This window comes from Bombina bombina, chromosome 4, assembly GCF_027579735.1.
Source record: "Bombina bombina isolate aBomBom1 chromosome 4, aBomBom1.pri, whole genome shotgun sequence".
Classification (NCBI taxonomy): domain Eukaryota; kingdom Metazoa; phylum Chordata; class Amphibia; order Anura; family Bombinatoridae; genus Bombina; species Bombina bombina.
In genome coordinates, this window is record NC_069502.1 from 446,656,399 (window position 1) to 446,675,840 (window position 19,442).

General features: G+C 40.8%; 1 protein-coding gene across 1 annotated transcript in view; it reads right to left on the reverse strand.

Moving 5' to 3' along the window:
- The window catches only part of DIS3L2 (DIS3 like 3'-5' exoribonuclease 2), a 1,626,200-nt gene that overhangs the window by 448,039 nt on the left and 1,158,719 nt on the right, over positions 1-19,442 (reverse strand). Inside the window, exon 13 of the mRNA XM_053711913.1 lies at positions 16,471-16,583. Coding sequence (XP_053567888.1) covers positions 16,471-16,583 — 113 coding nt within the window. The remainder of the gene's footprint in view (positions 1-16,470; positions 16,584-19,442) is intronic.

The window sequence follows — 19,442 nt, forward strand, 5'->3', positions numbered from 1 at the left end:
TCTTAGGGAGCTTATGCAGCAGTAGATAATATGGGTCTGGAGGTATAATGATGGACAGTATTCTGCTACATTCTGCAAACACTCCCTCCCAGAACGGTTTTACGAGTGGGCACGTCCACCAAATGTGGAGCAATGTACCCTCCTCTTCGCAGTCTCTCCAGCATCCCCCTCCCGTGTGAGGGTAGATCTTTTTTAGCCTTTGGGGGGTGAGATACCACCTACTTAGAAACTTGTAATGCATCTCCTGCAGACGGGCTGATACAGAAGTTTTTTTTGCTTTATCAAAGATTTTCAGCCACTCCTCAGTGTTTATATCCCTACCAAATTCCTTATGCCAAGCATCCACATAGGAAGGCAGAGTGCCCTCTTCTCTAACCAGCAGCATCTTGTAAAGCCTTGACATTAGATGAGTCTGTACTCCCTCTGTGGTGCAAAGCACCTCAAAGGGGGTTTTCTGTCTGGAGAATGATGCTTTGTCTTTAGTGCTGTCATAATAATGATGGAATTGCGCTGTCCGAAACCATGATCTAAACATCCAGTCATCCCACTCAACCAGCTCTGCCTGGGGTCTGACCTTCCCCTGATGAATTGCGTTGGAGATGGCTGCGTCAGCTAGTGTATAAATTGAGCTTTGGCTGTATGGTCTGTTAGCCAGGCCATTGTCTGGGTTATCTCGGACCGGTGTGACTGGGGCTTTCATTGTTGAGATTTTGCTCTCTACTTTTATAAGTTCATCACATGTCCTGAAGACATCTCCCATCATGGGATATTGCTTTATCTTCCCAGGACGCTTGGAGGATGTAACCCAGACTAGTGAGCCCACATTACTCCTCTGCAAAATGTCATTGTCTAGTCCTACCCAGGCTTTACTGGGGGAGTTGTGACACCATTCCACCAGGCGCTGCAGACCTATGGCCTTGCTATAAGTGGGGAACTCCTAGCCCTCCTCTGTCCCTTGGGAGATACAGCGATCTCCTGTTCACTCTAGGTTTGATCCCGTTCCAGATGTATGTTTCAATGGCCACTTGCACCTGATGCATTATATGTGATGCAATCAAGAGTGGGACCGCCTGCATGATATACAAGACTCTAGGTAGAATATTCATCTTGGCGACGTGTATACGTCCAATCCAAGATATGGTTTTGTTTTTCCATGCATTTGTGTCACGGGTAATATCGTCCCTAATGCTTTTGTAATTAATATCGGCAATTTCTTTAACCGTCGGTGCAAGTGTGATGCCAAGGTACTTCAAGCGTCCCGGAGCTATCTGTAGAGGACCTTGTGTCCGCAGTGTATCAATGACACTCTGTTGTTCTGTAATGTTGAGGATCTCCGATTTGGCCAGGTTAAGAAGGAAGTCGGACACTCTCCCGTATTCTTCGAACTCAATGATAGCAGCTCGGAGAGAAGAAGTCGTGTTGGTCAATGTCAGCAGAATGTCATCTGCGTACATCGCCAATTTATGTTCTGTGTTACTTATTTTAATGCCCTGGATGGCTGGGTTGGCACGGATCTTGCACGCTAACACCTCCACCACCAGCGCAAACAGCAGCGGTGAGAGGGGGCACCCCTGTCTGGTGCCGTTCATGATTTGCAGTGGCTCAGAGAGAGTACCATTGACCCTCACTCTCGCCGAAGGCGATGAGTATAAGGAGAAAGTTTTTTGGATAAAACCCGGTCAGAATCCAAATTTCCCAAGTGTGTTCCTCATAAACATCCAATTGACCCGATCGAAGGCTTTCTCCGCATCCGTTGACACTAATGCCAACGGTGCGGATTCCGCCCAGGCATGTGAGATCAACTGAATAACCCGCGAGGTATTATCCCTTGCCTCTCTGGATGGGATAAAGCCAGTCTGGTCTACAGATATCAGGCGTGGCAAAAAGTTTCTGAGTTGGTTAGCGATAAGCTTTGCTAGAACCTTGACATCCGAGTTGAGAAGAGATATTGGTCTATAATTCCCAGCTATCTCAGCAGACTTACCAGGCTTGGGAATTACAGTGATGAATGCCTCAAGCATTGTGCTGGGCAGTACCGGGTTCTCAGTTAGATGATTAAACATTTTGAGCAAGTGAGGTGTCAGCACATCCAGGAAGGACTTGTAATATTTTATGCCAAATCCATCTGGACCCGGGCTCTTACCCGTAGGAAGGTCCTTGACTGCCAGTGCTATCTCTTCTGCTGTGAAAGGCCTCTCCAATATGTCTGCCTCTTCTTTAGTCAGTGTAGGGGTGTCAACCCTTCCAAGATAGTCTGTTATCTCTTGTTCCAGAGCAGGGGTCGCCCCCAATCTTGGTTCCTGACCACTGGGCTGGCGGATATTATATAGGGCCTCATAAAAGTCCCTAAACACATTTGCAATTGATTGCCCGTCTTTTTGCATGTTGCCGCTTTTGTCAGCAATTTCATAGACATATGTTTTAAGTTTTCGTCGTGCAATGGCACGAGCCAGTAGTTTCCCGGCTTTGTTTCCTTGTTCAAAAAACCGTTGCCTGAGTTTCAGAGCTTTAGCCTGATTCTCTGCTTGTAGATGTGACAAGAGTGCTGTCTTAGCCTCAGCTAGTTTCTGCTTTAAAGTTTCACTCCTGGGTGAATCCTTGTGTGCTTGTTCTGCTTTTGTGACTTTGGATAAGAGGGTGTCATATTGTTCTCTCTTTTTACGATTTTGCGCCACTTTATGTCTGATCAGGATACCTCGGATCACGAATTTATGCGCCTCCCACACCGTGGTATGGCACAACGAACCATCCGAGTTGAGCCTAAAATATTCGTCAATACCATTCCGCAATTCCTGATTAAGTACAGGATTGTCAAGCATGGTATCATCCAGTCTCCATAAAAAGGGTGTAGTCGGTATTTCAGGCCAGTCAATAGAACATTTCACTGGCGCATGGTCCGACCATGTGATCGGTCCGATGATGCTGCTGGCTATCAATGAAAGCCCTGCTGAGTCAGTAAATAGATAGTCAATTCTTGTGTACTTCCCATGTGGATGGGAATAGAAAGTATAATTTCTAGCTGTAGGGTGAAATGTGCGCCAAATATCATGCAAAACCATTTCCCTCAGTGTTTTAGTTAGGTGCTTAAGTACTTTGAGGGGGACGCTGGAGAGACCATCCGAGGCATCTATTTCAGGATTAAGTGAGGCATTAAAGTCCCCGCCCACAAATAGGGTCCCTTTCTCTAACTCCATGATTTTACGTGTCACTTTCCTAAGAAACATGTCCTGTGAGGAATTTGGTGAATAGATATTAACCAATGTGACATGTTTAAAAAAAATTGTCCCAGTCAATATCAGATATCTGCCTTCAGGATCTTTGTGAGTTTGGTCTAGTCTGTAAGGTACCCGTGAGTGAATCAGAATACCCACCCCATTCTTTTTTGAAGGCCCTGAGGCAAAATACGCCATTGGGTAATGGTGACTATACTATTTGGGCTCGCTTAGTCTGGAAAAGTGAGTTTCTTGTGTGAGGACTATATCCCCGCCCATTTTATGGAGATCTCTAGTGATCATGGACCGCTTTCCCGGGCTATTGAATCCTTTCACATTTATGGTAATGAGATCTATGGGGCTAGGCCCTCTACTTCTCTGAGGTGGGGTCATTGTAATGCCTTCAGTTAAGGGAAGGTGAGAGGGGGTTAAGGGTGGGAAAAGGGGGAAGGTGAGAGGGGGTTAAGGGTGGGAAAAGGGGGAAGGTGAGAAAAAAAAATTAGGGTTTTCTGCGCAGTTGTTAGAGGAACAGTAAAATGTTAGTAATATGTTGTGAGAATATCCTCTAGACTTAAGATTTTATAGGCAGGGTGAGACAGGTAGGTGTCTAAACCCTCAAAATCCACCAAGAAAATCTTCCTCCAGAAATTAAAGTGAGATTAGAAAGAAAGAAATAGCAATCTAATCCTCTTACCTGAAATAAAGTTAACTAGGGGTAGTAGCCCCATTACTCTCAGTTCTTGATAAATACATTTAAATAAAATAAAACTTTTGTAGGTAAATGCAACCTGAAACTTAAACCTATTAGTGCATTTGCATAACGAGAAAAAGAAAAACTCAAACATTTTCAGACAATAAGACCTTGCCCTATACCCCATCGCCATAATTATTCATAGTAAGTGCCTGTGCTCATTTCCTGAGTTCTAAATAGCTACATACAAAGACCCTACTATAATGGAGACTAACAACTGTAATAGCAGCTATATTCACTGTATCCTTTTCCTCTGTGCTTAAAGTTTTAAGCTATGAAGGTCATAACTGTTCTGCCTAATGACAGTTATATTAGCTAAACCCTCCATTAGGCTTTCCATAAATTTTATAACATGTCCCAAGAAAATGACTTACCCAGTCCTGATACCTCCCATGTGCCATGTCTCATTTCTGACCTGTATTGGATACTCGTATGAACCGCATAGTTAGAGATATATTATAAACAAACAGTACAACATTACTTATTTCTTCACAATGATTTAAACTGTACAGGAGTGTGCATATGACAACCATAAGTGAGCAATATAACATTACAAACCCCTTACTATCTAACCATACTGTTCAAAAGCATGTATAAGGTGGCTATGAATAATCTTACATGGCTACCTTTTCTTCATTTCTATCTGCCTTTTATATATAACATTGCTGTCTATGTTATCCAGAAGTTTGGGTCTCCTGCTGCGGCTGGTTGAAGTCTCCATGCATAAGATTCAGTGTAGCCACCACTGACACCCCTGCACCTGTATAAATATTAGGGAGTCAATGTGATAAAGGTAGTCCCCAACATTTAGTGGCAGACATGCTTCTCTAGGTATGGCAGAGGTTTTCATCATGCCGCAGTGCTTTCTGATAGGTGCAGAAGGATGCATGGTTCTTCGGCGTCTGTCTGATTAGCAGCTTGTTATTGTAGATTGGGCACCATGGGGCCCGGCCGGATAATGATTATGTTTCTGTTCTTTGCCTCTGTATTTGGGGCTGGGTAGTCAGCTAATTAAGGCACTATTGTTATAGGTAGAAGTTAGCCTGTCTGACAAATGGGTATGGGCATGTCTTTAGTAAACAAGAAGGTTAGTGAGTCTGACTGTGCATACAGCGCCCATATTCAGTCTTGACGAGCCTCCTCTTCATGTGCCCCCTGTGCTGGAGGGGCAGGGCCCAACATTCTATCAAGAGGCCGTATCTGCAGGCCTAAGGTCTGGTTAAATGCTGGTAGGTCAGCTGGGGATTTAAGAGTGGCTGTTGCTCCATCTTTGGAGGCAATAAGGCTGGTAGGAAATCCCCACCTATACGGTATGTTCTGAGCTTGGAGTACAGTTGTGACATACCGAAGGTCCCTTCGCTTTTGAAGAGTGGCTGGACATAAGTCGGTAAACACTTTAATCTCTGAGCCCTCATATGCGACATGTTGTTTATTTCTAGCATGCTTTATGATCTCCTCCTTGTCGCGATATGAAAGAAGTTTAACAATAATGTCCCTTGGTGGGGCTCTGGATGGCGGCTTGGGCCTAAGTGCTCTGTGTGCACGCTCAATCAGTAAATCTTCAGCCCTAGGAGTGTTCTTTATAAATCTAAACAGTCCCTGAATATACTGCATTATATCTGGTGGGCTAATAGACTCAGGTACCCCTCTGAGGCGCAAATTGTTGCGTCTACTCCTGTTTTCCAGGTCTTCTATTCTTTCTGTTAAGCTGTGTATAGTAGTTTCTTGTGACTGGATACAGCTAGATTGATGTTGCAAGTCTGCGCGCAGAGTTTCTTGTGCATCTTCTAGAACTACCACTCTGTGATCTATTGCTGTAAGGTTTTGTGTAAGTTCACCAAACATTCTCTTAACATCAAGCATTGCTTCCCTTATATCATGTTAAGAAGATAAATGCTTTAAGTCCTCTTTTGTAACATAGCTACTCAGTGGGTTCTCTGTCTGATGTATCTGCGCCACAATTTCCTCACCACCTGGTCTAGCTAGATCTTTTGTCGTGTTTACTGCTGTTTCAGGCTGGATGAGGTAGCTTTCCAAGCTGGTAGGTTGGGATCCCTTAGTGGGTTTGGACACTCGCCTATTAGCCATATTTCTGTGTATAGCAAGGCACGCTCTTTTAGGTTTGTTATTTAAAAAGAAACCGTTGCAAACCTCTAATATAAACCAGCAATGATACGGTGCCAGTGGCCTCCTCTTTGTTAAAAGTGGCCCAGCTGTTGTCAGTCCTTTGAGGTCCCACTACTAAGTGCTGTGAGAGGTGTATTAATGTCTCTTCACTTAGGCGGTAATGCCCACGATCCGAGTCTAGCCAGATCAATGCTAAGCAGTTCTAAGAGGCTATGTGTAGATGAGTAAGGCGTTGTGTTAATTACCTTATCGGTCGATCCAGCCCGTTATCGGACCGTGTTCCTCACAGGATCACTGACAGAACGCGTGCTTTATGCGTTCACGGCCTGTTTTCTGTTGCGTCCGCCAGACCCATGCCCGGCTTCCTTTGGCCAGATTGTGCTTTACCCGGGCTCCAAATTATTACAGCCGAGTCCTCCTTTTCTCCAGCTCCTTTGCCTAGGGACTGTGCAGTTTCTCTGTGCTAGCGCTAGGTAGTCGGCGTTCCGGTCTCACCAGGGAGAGTAGGCCCCAAGTGCGCCACCAGCTTGCCCGTCCTCTATGTCAGTTTTGCCGCAGTAATGGGGTAGTCATCAGAAGCTAATGTGATCCGGTGCTCATTATGCTATATATGGTGCTGTTTTATATATTACAGGTTGCATTACTCTGTGTCTGAGAGTTTTGGAGCTTCAGAGCTCAATCAATGTGCGGCCATTAGGTATCGTGGCCAGGCTCCGCCCCCTCATATTTGTATCTTCTTTAACTCTGCAACAAGAGTTAATTACACTTTTGTAAACATGAATCAATAATGTCTTCTACAAGAACATGAAGGTAAAATGAATGGCCTTAGCAATTTCAGACAGCAAGTTTGTTAAGAATCCAGTTACTGACTAGAGCAGTGTTTATTAATTCTAGTCCTCAAGGCACACATGCCAGATATCCATGCTATCTGAATTAGAGCACAGATTAAATATTAATTTCAGGGGTGAGGGCAGTTTAGTAACCATGACTTGAGGATATGCAATAAATCAATATAAATTCATATGTGATTGCATCCATACAGAAAAGACACTCCAAAAACAACTAAACGAGTAGGAAGACAGGGGATGGAGCTAACTGGAAAAGTGAGAGGTAGATTGGTTGACCAGCTCCATTTCAGAAAGTTAAAATAATTCTCTACAATTCACCTCCTGGACATTTATCCTGCCTAATTATCCCTCTAAATCACCGTCTCACTCTGTCATACTATTTGTCATGGCAGGTACTAGTTGAGCTAATCTACCTGGGTCTTACTGACGACTGGAGTGCAGCTATGTGCACATTTGCATACCCTGAGTTCAGTGACTCACGTGAGGATAGTCGCAAATTTCTCCAGTAATACTGTGCCCCATTCAGTCTGGATCTTGTATTTGGTGAGGAACTGGCGCCTGAGATTGTTTGTCCGCCAGGATTTGATAAGTGGCACAAACTCACCATCTTGTGATGCAGAACTTGTGGCACATAAAGTAAATTGAGACTTATAGAAGTGAGTGACTCCCTTATGTTTCTGCTCTGACTCCTACTAAACTATCGATATTGGTAGAAAATGAAGGAATCCTAAAATAAAAATGTTGTATTTCATATCCCTTTAAGCAGTTGAAGTTGGATAAGTCCCCAGGCCCTGATGGCTTTTCAGGTCACTTCTACAAATAATGCATAGGCTCTGTTAGCCCACTTCTTCTTGGAGTCTTTAATGATGTAGCATCCAAAAGGTGAATTATTTGAGGCAACCATTGTTACGATCTTAAAACCCGAGAAAGACCCACAGTTCTGCGGCAGCTATAGGCCAATATCACTCATTAACATTGATACTAAGTTATATTCAAAACTATAACCAATAGACTAGCTAAAGTTATTTCAAGTCTTGTTTATGGAGACCAATTTGGGTTTATTCTAGGATGAGAGGGCCCTGACAACACGTGGCGCATCCTTTATATATTCACAGAAGTCAGGAGATTCCCTTCCTTGCCCTGTCGATAGATGTTGAAAAGGCATTTGACAGGCTAAGGTGGGAATACCTATGGTATAGATTTCAAGTCTTTGGCTTACCACTACTTAGTGGTGTAGGATTCAGATTTGACAGTTTTATGATCTACAACGGTACATGAAAAGGGTGTCCATTGTCACCCCATCTTTTAGCACTGGTGATAACCAAAATAAAATAGCACTTTATGCTGACGATATTACTTTAGTATTAACCTCTCTAACCACTTCTATGTCAGCAGTGTTTGAATTCATTTCATTTGTTGGTAGCTTCCACAAAACTGAAGTTTTACATCTTAATATTTTACCAGAGGAACTAGCTCAGCTCCAATCAACCTACTCATTCCAATGGTTACACTCTTACTTTAAACATTTAGGCATATATTTAAGTCTAGACCTATTCTTATTATCTCTAAAAATTATACATACCGAAAACCTGAATTTAGACAGTTATTGGAGACCTGGGAATTTGCCAAAAACTCCAGGACAGGATGTATAGCTGCCATTAAGGTGGCATTTCTTCCCAAACTATAATTACCTATTCTGTTATATTCACCTCACAGTCCCCAGAGCTGCTCTCAATACATTTCAAGGTATGCTCTCCACATATATTTGGAAAGGCCAGAAAACCTGTACCATTAAGCTTACTTTATAAAGACCCATTGGAAGAGGGTTGTCTCTCACCAATAATTTGGTATACCATGATGCTGCCCAGCTGTCCCATTTATCAGGTCGAGGTATAACTAGTCTGTTTTACCTGTGACAATAGGTGGAACAGGCTTTAATCCTGTCAGGCCTTCAGTTAGTGGAATTATCTTGGCTTCCTTGTTATATTTACAAAACTTGTCTGCTTATATTAGTAACATAAAGTTTTGAGACTCTATAACAGTAGATCATTGATGTTTATCCACATCCTTCCCATATAAATTCTATGAAAAGTATCCTTAGATATCTTGCAGAAACACACAACTATATGGTCTGCTACCCAGGTTGTGTATATCAGAGATATATATGAAAAAAACAAATAAATAAGCTTCTCTGATATTACAGAAATCTACTATTTTGAGCACCTTAGGCTGAGGATTATTTTAGGGTCCGGGGATTTTCCAAGAGAAGGTCTTAGGGATGTGACAGTCTGGGAACAGAGATGGGTGAGAGGTACCACATTCAGAGGGTCTTTATCATTACATTGCCTTTTATTGCTTGCTAGATCAGGACAATCCAAAAACTCGGTCAACATTTTGGTTGGGAGAGGGCTCTCGCTTTTACGGTGGATGCCAAGAGGTAGTAGAGGGAACTAATTTTTGCTAAAAAAAGCTCTTCATTCTGCCACAATATGTGAACTCTATTATAAAATTACCGTAAAATGGCACTTAGTGACAACCATTCTCCACTGAATATTGTTGGAGAGAATGTGGTAGGGCTGGAAAAGTAGCCCACATATGGTGGGTATGTCCTAAACTTACATCATTGTGGAGGACTGGTTTTACAGTAGTTTGTGACCTTAAAGGGACACTGTACCCAAAAAAATTATTTCGTGATTCAGATTGAGCATGAAATTTTAAGCAACTTTCTAATTTACTCCTATTATCAAATTTTCTTCTTTCTCTTGGTATCTTTATTTGAAATGCAAGAATGTAAGTTTAGATGCCGGCCCATTTTTAGTGAACAACCTGGGTTGTCCTTGCTGATTGGTGGATAAATTCATTCACCAATAAAAATGTGCTGTCCAGAGTACTGAAACCAAAAAAAAAGCTTAGATGCCTTCTTTTTCAAATAATGATAGCAAGAGAACGAAGAAAAATTGATAATAGGAGTAAATTAGAAAGTTGCTTAAAATTGAATGCTCTTTCTGAATTACAAAATAATTTTTTTGGGTACAGTGTCCCTTTAAGATTAATGTCTCTGCTAAACCTGAGGTGGGTCTCCTGCACTTGGAACTTCCAAAGATGGTTAATTCTCGCAAGATTCCTGTTTTGTACTATTTAATGGCAACCAAATTGCCAATTGCGAGAAATTGGAAAAAAACTACTCTCCCTGTTTTTTTTTCTCAAATTTTGGCCATTATGAGCTACATTAAATCTATAAAGCAATATACAGTACATTTAGAGTGCATAACAAGATCTATAAATTTGGAAATACAGGTAAAACTAAATTTATGCTTACCTAATAAATGTATTTCTTCCAGATATGGTCCACGGTCCATCTAAATACTGTTGTGAATATCAATCCTGGCCAGCAGGAGGAGGCAAAGAGCACCACAGCCAAACTGTTAAGTATCACCCCCTTATCCACAACCCCCAGTCATTTGACCGAAAGGAAATGGAGAAAAAAAAGAGTAACACAAGGTGCGAAAGTGTCTGAGGTTTAGACAAAATTAACGGTCTTCAAAACAAAAGGGCGGGTCCGTGGACTCACCATATCTGGAAGAAATAAATTTATCAGGTAAGCATAAATTTTGTTTTCTACCTAGGATATGGTGGTCCACGGGTTCATCTAATTACTGTTGGGAACCAATACCCAAGCTAGAGGACACAGATGAATAGGGAGGGACAAGACAAGCAGACCTAAACAGAAGGCACCATCGCTTGAAGAACCTTTCTCCCAAAAGCAGCCTCGGCCGAAGCAAAAGTATCAAATTTGTAAATTTTTTAAAAAGTAAGCAAAAAAGACCAAGTTGCAGTCTTGCAAACTTGTACCATAGAAGCTTTATGTTTGAAAGCCCAAGAAGAGGAACAACTCAGGTGGAATGAACTGTAATTCTCTCGGGAGGTTGCTTACCAGCAGTTTCATATGCAAGATAAATAGCACTTCTCAACCAAAAAGAAAAATAGAAGCAAAAGCTTTCTGCCCTTTATGGTTCCCAGAGAAACATATAAAAGGAGCAGAGGATTGGCGAAAATCCTTAGTCAAATTTAAGCAAGGTAAATAGTACTGAATAGAAGAAACCAAACTACACTAACAACTATCTCCTGAAGTGGATAGTTAAAAACTTAAACTAAAAAAAACCTTACAGAGTGAGCGCTAATAAATATCAGCTAACGGTAAATATGGAATAATTGACACGATCACTACTTGCTAAATTCAACGTATATAACAGTATTTAATTGGTTCTTTTTAAAACCTATTTGCTAAAAAAAGGCAGAATTTAAAACAAGTTATTTTTATCTTCTAAAAATACAATCATAAAATCAAAATATAGAGTGCGCACTCTTAAAAACATGTAAAACTAAAAAACTAAAAAAGGGGGTCTTCCCTCTGTAGTTAAAATTAAGTGGGGCTGTAGCCACAAATAAGTAATGTTATTATTACTTATTAGTCACCTCTAAATAGAATTTAAGAACACGTACAACATCCAAATTGAGCAAAAATATTCTTATTAGAAACAACCTTAGGAAGTACGAAGAACCGCTTTATCAGCATGAAAAATAAGATAAGGCGCATCATACTGCAAAACAGAGTTCAGAGACTCTAGGAACAGAAGAGATAGTCAAAAGAAATGAAAACTTCCAAGATAACAACTAAATATCTTAAGGAATGTCACGGATCAACCAGAGAATGTTGAAAAAACTTTAAGAACAAGATTAAGACTCCAAGGAGGAGCAACCAACTTAAATACAGGCCTGATTTTGACCAAGTCCTGACAAAAAGATTGAACGTCTGGCACGTCCACCAGATAAGTCAGAAATTTGACCCTTCGGGGTACTAACTGATAAACCTTTCTCCAGACCTTCCTGGAGAAAAGACAAAATCCTAAGGACCCGAACTCTATTCCAAGAGTAACCCTTAGCTTCACACCATGAAAGATATTAATGCCATATCTTATAAAAAAACTTCCAAGTAACAGGCTTGCAAGCCTGAATCCTAGTCTCAACGACCAACTCAGAAAAACCACGCTTAGATAGAAATGAAGCATTCAAACTCCAAGCAGTCAGCTTCAGAGAAACGAGATTTGGATGAAGGAATAGACCCTGAATCAGAGAGTCCTTCCTTAGAGGAAGTTTCCCCGGTGGAGGAGGGGACATCTTCCCCTAGGTCTGCATACCATATCCTGTGAGGCCATGCAGGAGCTATAAGAATCACAGACACTCTCTCCTGCTTGATACGAGCAAAGCCTCATGGAGGAAGAGCAAACGGAACAAACAGGTATGCAAGTCTGAAAACCCAAGGAACCGCTAAAACATCTATCAGAGAGGCCTTCGAGTCTCTTGACCTTGAACCATACCTTGGAAGCTTGGCGTTCTACCGAAACGCCATCAAATCCAACTCCAACCCCCCCCATTTGGGGGTTAAACTGGAGAACAACTCCAGATGGAGAACTCACTCCCCGGATGAATAATCTGTCTACTCAGGAAGTCTTCTTCCCAGATGTCCACTCCTAGAAAGTGGATATAAATACACAGTAATTGTGAGTCACCGCCCACAGACCAAACTGAGTCACCTCTGACATGGCTAAGGAACCCAGAGATCCTACCAAGCCAGTGAGCAGACATTGACTAACTGGAACCTGATAAACCGGCTATGGACAACGGAGTACAAGCCTTCAGAGCATGAAAAATCGCTCTCCACTTCAAGATATCAAAGAAGATAACCGACTCCTCGAGTCCAAAGTCCCAGCGCCTTAAACAAGTTCCAGACTGCTCCCCAGCCCAACAGGCTGCTGCCTGTGTTAACAATCACCCAGGAATGTCTCCAGGAACATGCGCCCTGAGACAGATACTCCTGAAATCACCTAAGGGTGAACCAGATCTATCCTCTGAGAGAGATCTGGATGGTTACCGCTCCATTGATTGAGCATGCCAAACTGTAGAGCTCTCAAATGGACTTGAGAAAAAAAGATGACATCCCTCAATCAATAACCCCCAAACCTTAAGCCACTGGAAAGAGAATAGAAAAACAGCTACAGCTGAATTCAAACTCCCAACACTCTAGTTACAAAAAAATCTAAGCTATCTATCGGACCACAAGAGCCAGATGAGGGCTGAACAGTAGACTGAAAAAGGAGGTAAGAGGGAGAAAACCTTGATTATCTGACCTCTAAAAGAAATATTCTTATAGATAATCTATTTAAGTTTCTTAAAAAGGGAACCAGGGAACTCTCTCCCAGCTTCACATCCAATCCAAGGAAGTGTAAACAAAAACAAGATCCCTTGAAAAAGAGTTGCTCAAAAGAAAGATGACACCTGACCCATACAATGTCCAGGAGGGCATCCTTTCCATTCCCCAAGACCTAACAGAGTCTTCCTAGGATAACAAACTCAAAACATTTTTAGTTGATCCCAGACATGCATAATTGCAGAGCTCTAATGGGAACTAGAAAATACATATCCTTCAGGTCTATGTTCATTATGAACAGAACCTCTTGAATCAAGGTAGAATGGACACTACTTGAAGGAGTGTACTCTGAAAAACATGAGATAACTACCTAGACCCAGTTTCTTTACTGGAACTAGCACTCCCAGAGAGGGAACCTGAACCCAGATCCAGAATACCTCATCATAGCTAGACTGCAGATAATCTAGAAGGAGAAATCTGCCCTTGAGAGGAATCTTAGAGATACTCCCAGAACCCAAAAAGGTTGGGATTACAAAGAATGGACTGTCCCTGCCGTAAGAAGAAAGGAAAACTATCCTTAGTCTATTTCTCATGACTTGTGGAGGAAAAGACCTTTCCCCACCCGAAAGTCATAGGATAATTTTATCAGAAGCTTGGAATTGGAGGAAAACATAAAATATATTCCAAATATTGAACCTGCAGTGTCATAAAGTCTAGGCTGTACCACTAAGCCACAAGTAGGCTTCTAAGCTGACCAAATAGAGCTATTCCCGAAGGAACCAGCAAATCCTTGAATCCCCAAGGACAGCCATAAAAGCCAGAGCACACCAGCACCCATGGGGGGATTCGTCTTGAGGGCTAATACAGCAAGTCTAATTAGAAAAGACGTCACTCTAATTGAGCAAATAAATCTCCAGCTTCTTAATCAAAGATCCGTAAAGGAGCAACTATCCTCTATAGGAATCAAAGTTCTCTAGGCCATAGTAGAATACTCCCTCTACTAAAAGCACCGAGCATTTAAATGGAGTCAGCGACAGGAAGATCCTTAAAAGAATGAAAGACAGGGAGAAAGGTATCCCTAGCTTCTCCTATGCCTGTGACCAAAGCACCTCTAGAAAAACTTCCACATGGAAGGAACATCCTAGAAAGGATAAAGTTTATTAAACTTCAAATGGTTGACAATGACAGGGATATTGATGTCGTCCAAGTAGCTATAACCTCCTTTAACAATACATGAGGTGTTCAAGCATACATCTGAAGGAAACCACTTCAGCAACAGATGAAGGATTTATGCTGTCCAAATCTGAGATTTTTCCCTCAGAAACTACCAGCAAATCCTCCTCACCAGACTTAGGAGAGAAGAGCAACCTGAGTAGCAGAAAGTGACACAGTAACCTTCTGAGACTTAAAATGCCCTCTTGCGCTTTCCCTGTAAGAGAGGAAAAAACAGATAAAGCTACAGATACTGCTGAAAAACCTGAACTTCAAAATCTGCAGGAAAATACACTCCTCCAGGAGATTGAGAGGAACCGCAGGGCACTGCAAGTGACACCATAGAGGCTTGGGACGTTTAAGGAGAAGCTGTGGCATTGTCTAAACAGTTTTATACTAAGAGACATTGGGTTCAGCAGCAACAAACCATGTCAACCTGAGAAAGTTCTGGCTAAGCAAGCAGCACGAAATTGCATAAGAGAACAATTTGAGTCTCAAAATATCACAAGCATAAAAATAAAAACACTTAAGTACGTAAAAACGGGAGCTGTAAAAAACAGGTCCCTTTTAATTAAATATTTTGACATGTAATATTTAAATATGCTTTGTACTAGTGCATTAAAACAGGACATTGAAAGGCTTTTCTTAGGAAAATCTAGCACTAAGCTAGGAACACAGACACCTCAGTGACTGAGGTTAAATCCGTCTGTACTGTTACTTTAAATGGATCATAAAGAAAGGAAAACAGCAACTATAACCTCCTTTATGATTGACACATTAACACAAGGAGACACAGCAGAGTATCCTGTACTTGTGCACTGAAAATCTTTTTTTGTCAGAGCAAAAGAAGAAACTGAGTAATGCGCCACCGCTTCTAACAAGACTAAAACCCAGGTGGAGAAAACGGGTCACGTGACCCACCGGTGAGGATATGCGCTACGCACACTTCAAAGCAATCCTCCTACATCGTAGAATGACATTAGCGTCCTTCCCGCCACACAGCCTTGTAATGGTGGCCCATCGGAACACACAGAAGCCTCTCCTAAAATGTATGTCCCAACTACAAACTGCGATAACAGTTACAGTAAACTTTTTCTTAACAAAAAATGTCTCTAGTACACAGCAGTTATATTAAATCCCTGACAAGTCAGAAACAAGTCAAACCCAAAGATTAACCCATTGTTGTCTCTAAAACACATAAAGCAACCTCCAAAATGTTCAAAGACGGAGCTCCACATTATACTGCGCACCTCAATAACTTATATGTGTATGATCAGTCCCCATAAGCGCATAAAACAAAATCACTTGCTTGCAAAAACAACAATAAGGAAAAGGATCAGGTATCTAACTGCTTTAAAGCCACCACTGCCCTACTGAGAAGACTGACGTGGTGTACGGCTAGACCCATCCTTTAAAAAAGGGGAAAGATCAGAGTACTACTCTGCTTTCAAAATAACAAACTCTTGATTGAAGTGAAATAAATCCAATATTCTTCACTTTACTTCCTCCATGCATCAAAGGCAAAGAGAATGACTGGGGGTTGTGGGTAAGGAAGTGATACTTAACAGTTTGGCTGTGGTGCTGGGCAGGAGTGATATCCCCAACAGTAATTAGATGAACCCGTGGACTCACCATATCTTAGGAAGAAAGGACAGAGAGGATTTAAATAGAAAGGAGAAACAAAAGTCAGATGCAGCTGGTCACAAGCTACAGGAAAACTGTAAACATTAATTAGAGTCATAAAATATTTTCCTTATTGTAGGTCCCATCTTGTTTGAATATTTATTTGCATTACATTAATTAAAAAAAAAAGAAAAAAAAAGAAGGAATTATAACTACATGTATATATATATATATATATATATATATATATATATATATATATATATATATATATATATATACATACACACACACAGTATATATATATATATATATATATATATACACATACATACACACAAACACCGGTGCATATACACACGTGCATACACAATAATATTCTTCTCTTTATATAAGCCAGTCCCCATGGTACATCTTCACCTTAGGTTACTTAGTACATGTATAGAAATAAAAAGAGGGAAAAAAACAAATCTTTAGTTTTTAACATACCTTCTGCACAAGATAGACACTGGTGGCTCTTTCACTGGCAATCTTGTCTAGAGCATTTCCTTCCTGAATAAAGTAGCTCACATCAGCTATGTGAACTCCTACTTCAAAGTTCCCTGTAGTGAAGAGAATGTGGACAAGTCACAAAGAGGTAAGGGATACTAAGCAATGTGTCCAAATTAGTGGCTTCATAACTTTTGTCAGAAATGCAAATATAGAATGAAAAGCTAAATTAATTTACAAAGAATGTACCAAGCTGCAAACTATTATTTTTTGCCATTGAATTACAGTATATTAAAGTAATAACTGCTGATTGTTTAACTTTAACTTACAATGACATACAAATTCCTTCAAATTTATTTTCCTCCTACATCATCGCTTCATCAACTAATCTAACAATATACAGTAGAAGGGGACCACTTAGAAGATTACAGAACCACTGGAAATGTGGCCTTGAACTCATGTACATTAAAGCCCAAAGGTCTTGTACAGGTCACCATCTTGCTAAAAAGAGAAGGATGACTGTGATGTATTACCTTATTAAGACTTGACTAAAACATCTATTTTCCGACAAAATATGAATTCTATATTATGACTTTTTCTGCTAAGCTTTAAACAGTCTCTTACTCTCAACTGCCTTAAAGTCTTCATGTTGTCTTTGGGTTTCTTGACTAAAGCGCTCACTGGTAACGCAAGAGTGCTAAGGTTTAAGCCTATCAGCTTGCTTTTTAGTGCACCTTCCTTTTATAAGCCTTTTCCTGTGCTGCTCAGCATGTGGGGAGAAGCTCTGGGGACTGGTAGAGGCGGTAAGGTATTCTGATCATTATAGCTTAGGTGTTATTTTCTATGTATCCTTTACTGTCTTTTACAGTCATTTCAGCATTTGGCTGTACCATTTTCCGTTTCTAGGTTAACCAGTTTTACATTGCGCCATTACTGTTAGTTCTTCCCTTGGGGATTAACAGTTTTACTTACTGTTTATTTGCTTTGGTCTATCTCTAATACTATTTCCTTACTATTACTATGGAGCAAACTAATGCAGATCAGGCCTCTGGTCTGTCAGCAGTTCATGTGTTTGGTTTGTGTATGCTTTCTAAGTATTCTCAGGTGTGCCGCCCTGTGTGCATGAAGGGTTCATCTAAAAGTTCTCTGAAATTAATGGAGTGTATTCATTCTTCTATTAATGAAGTGCAAGCTGTTACGCACCCAGCTGTTAAGCGCAAATGCATGCAAGGATTGGAAGGTGGTCTTTAGCTCATCAGGGATTTCCCTTAGGGGAGGCCTCTCTAATACCCAATGCTAATAGGGGTGTTCATCACACCGAGGACAGTCTTTCTGAGACTTAAGACCCTGCTGATGTGGCAGATATGTGTCTTTTAATTTCAGGCTTCAACATATTTATGCTTTGTTACGGGATGTTTCGATTGCTAACTCCTGCTACAGTTAAGCAACCATTTAAAAGTATTGATACATATTTTTAGGGCACCTCCTAAGCAGCCACCTTCTTTCTTTTCCTTTGTCTGATTCAGTTTCTGAATACATTTCTAAAGAATGGCAGAAAACAGGAATTCCTTTTGTTCTGCATGCTAAGTTTAAAATCTACATTTCCTCTTGCTTCTTCAAACATGGAGTCTTGGAAAACGATTTATACGGTCGATACAGCTACTTTTGCCAGGCATACTACTATTCCTTTGGAGGATAGTTCATCTTTTAAGGATCCAAAAAGCAACGCCTCTCTCAGAGTGGTTAGTATAGCAATGCTGTCCGTCTTTCTTACCCTGCTTTCCAGTGTCATTATCATCCACGGTATTCTTCACAGATGTACGTGGGGTCCCTGGTGCCATATCGCTCTGTAAGTTCATATTTTCATCCTCCGTCATCAGAAAATAGCTTGTTAAAGTATTGTAGTGCGTCCTATAGACTAATTGAGTAACTGTCTGCTATGCGCGTTTCACCCCTAACACAGCACGGGGCTTCTTATGGCTCAGTTTTTGTGGACAGTAAACAGCTCAACCTAATGTGTGGAATATTAACAATACAGTGTACTGTTAATCCATCCTGACTTTGGTTGTGTGAATTGCAGCCGTGGGGGTGTCCATTGAAGATCGCCTGGTTTTCCCCATAAAGGATTGTTAAGTTGAAACTGGTATTGTGACCCAGGAATGTGTGAATTAATCATTTGGATCCTGGTGTGTTATTGTCAGAGAGCTCCCTTAAAATTTTTAAGGGTACCCTTTAAGCACTGTCTTATTGACTCAATGCTGATTGTGTTTGCTGGTGGCATAGTGTATTAAGCAATATTAAAGCATAAATGTGTTGCATATCATAGTGTTCACCTGATTTAATTATTTATTCTCTTTACAGGTTTGTGCCAGATAAGGGTATACGGAACTGTCCTATTAGGGGATGGGTTGTTGTTTACGCCTCTCCTTTTCCTAGGGAGTTCTATCTTTTTAAGTATTTTATTTAATTAAACTAAACCTCTGACCACTGCCCATCTGTTATCACTTACTAATACAGATGTGCACTAACCGGGATTTTTCATTATTTCTGGTGCCAGTCTTGTTATTTTATATATATATATATATATATATATATATATATATATATATATATATATATATATATATATATATATATATCTATATATATATATCTGGTTTTGGGATCCAAGCACTCACTGTTTGTTGAATTGCCTGGGTGCACTCTATGGTAGATAGGTAGAAACTTTTCATGTAGAGAAGAGGCACACACAGGTCTTAGTAAGCATAAATTTTATTGATTCATAAATTCAGTCAACGTCTCGGTCCTCACAGGGACCTTTGTCAAGACTGTTCTCCGTGTTGGACTGAACGTAGCAGTCACCGCTCACTGCTACGTTCAGTCCAACACGGAGAACAGTCTTGACAAAGGTCCCTGTGAGGACCGAAACGTTGACTGAATTTATGAATCAATAAAATTTATGCTTACTAAGA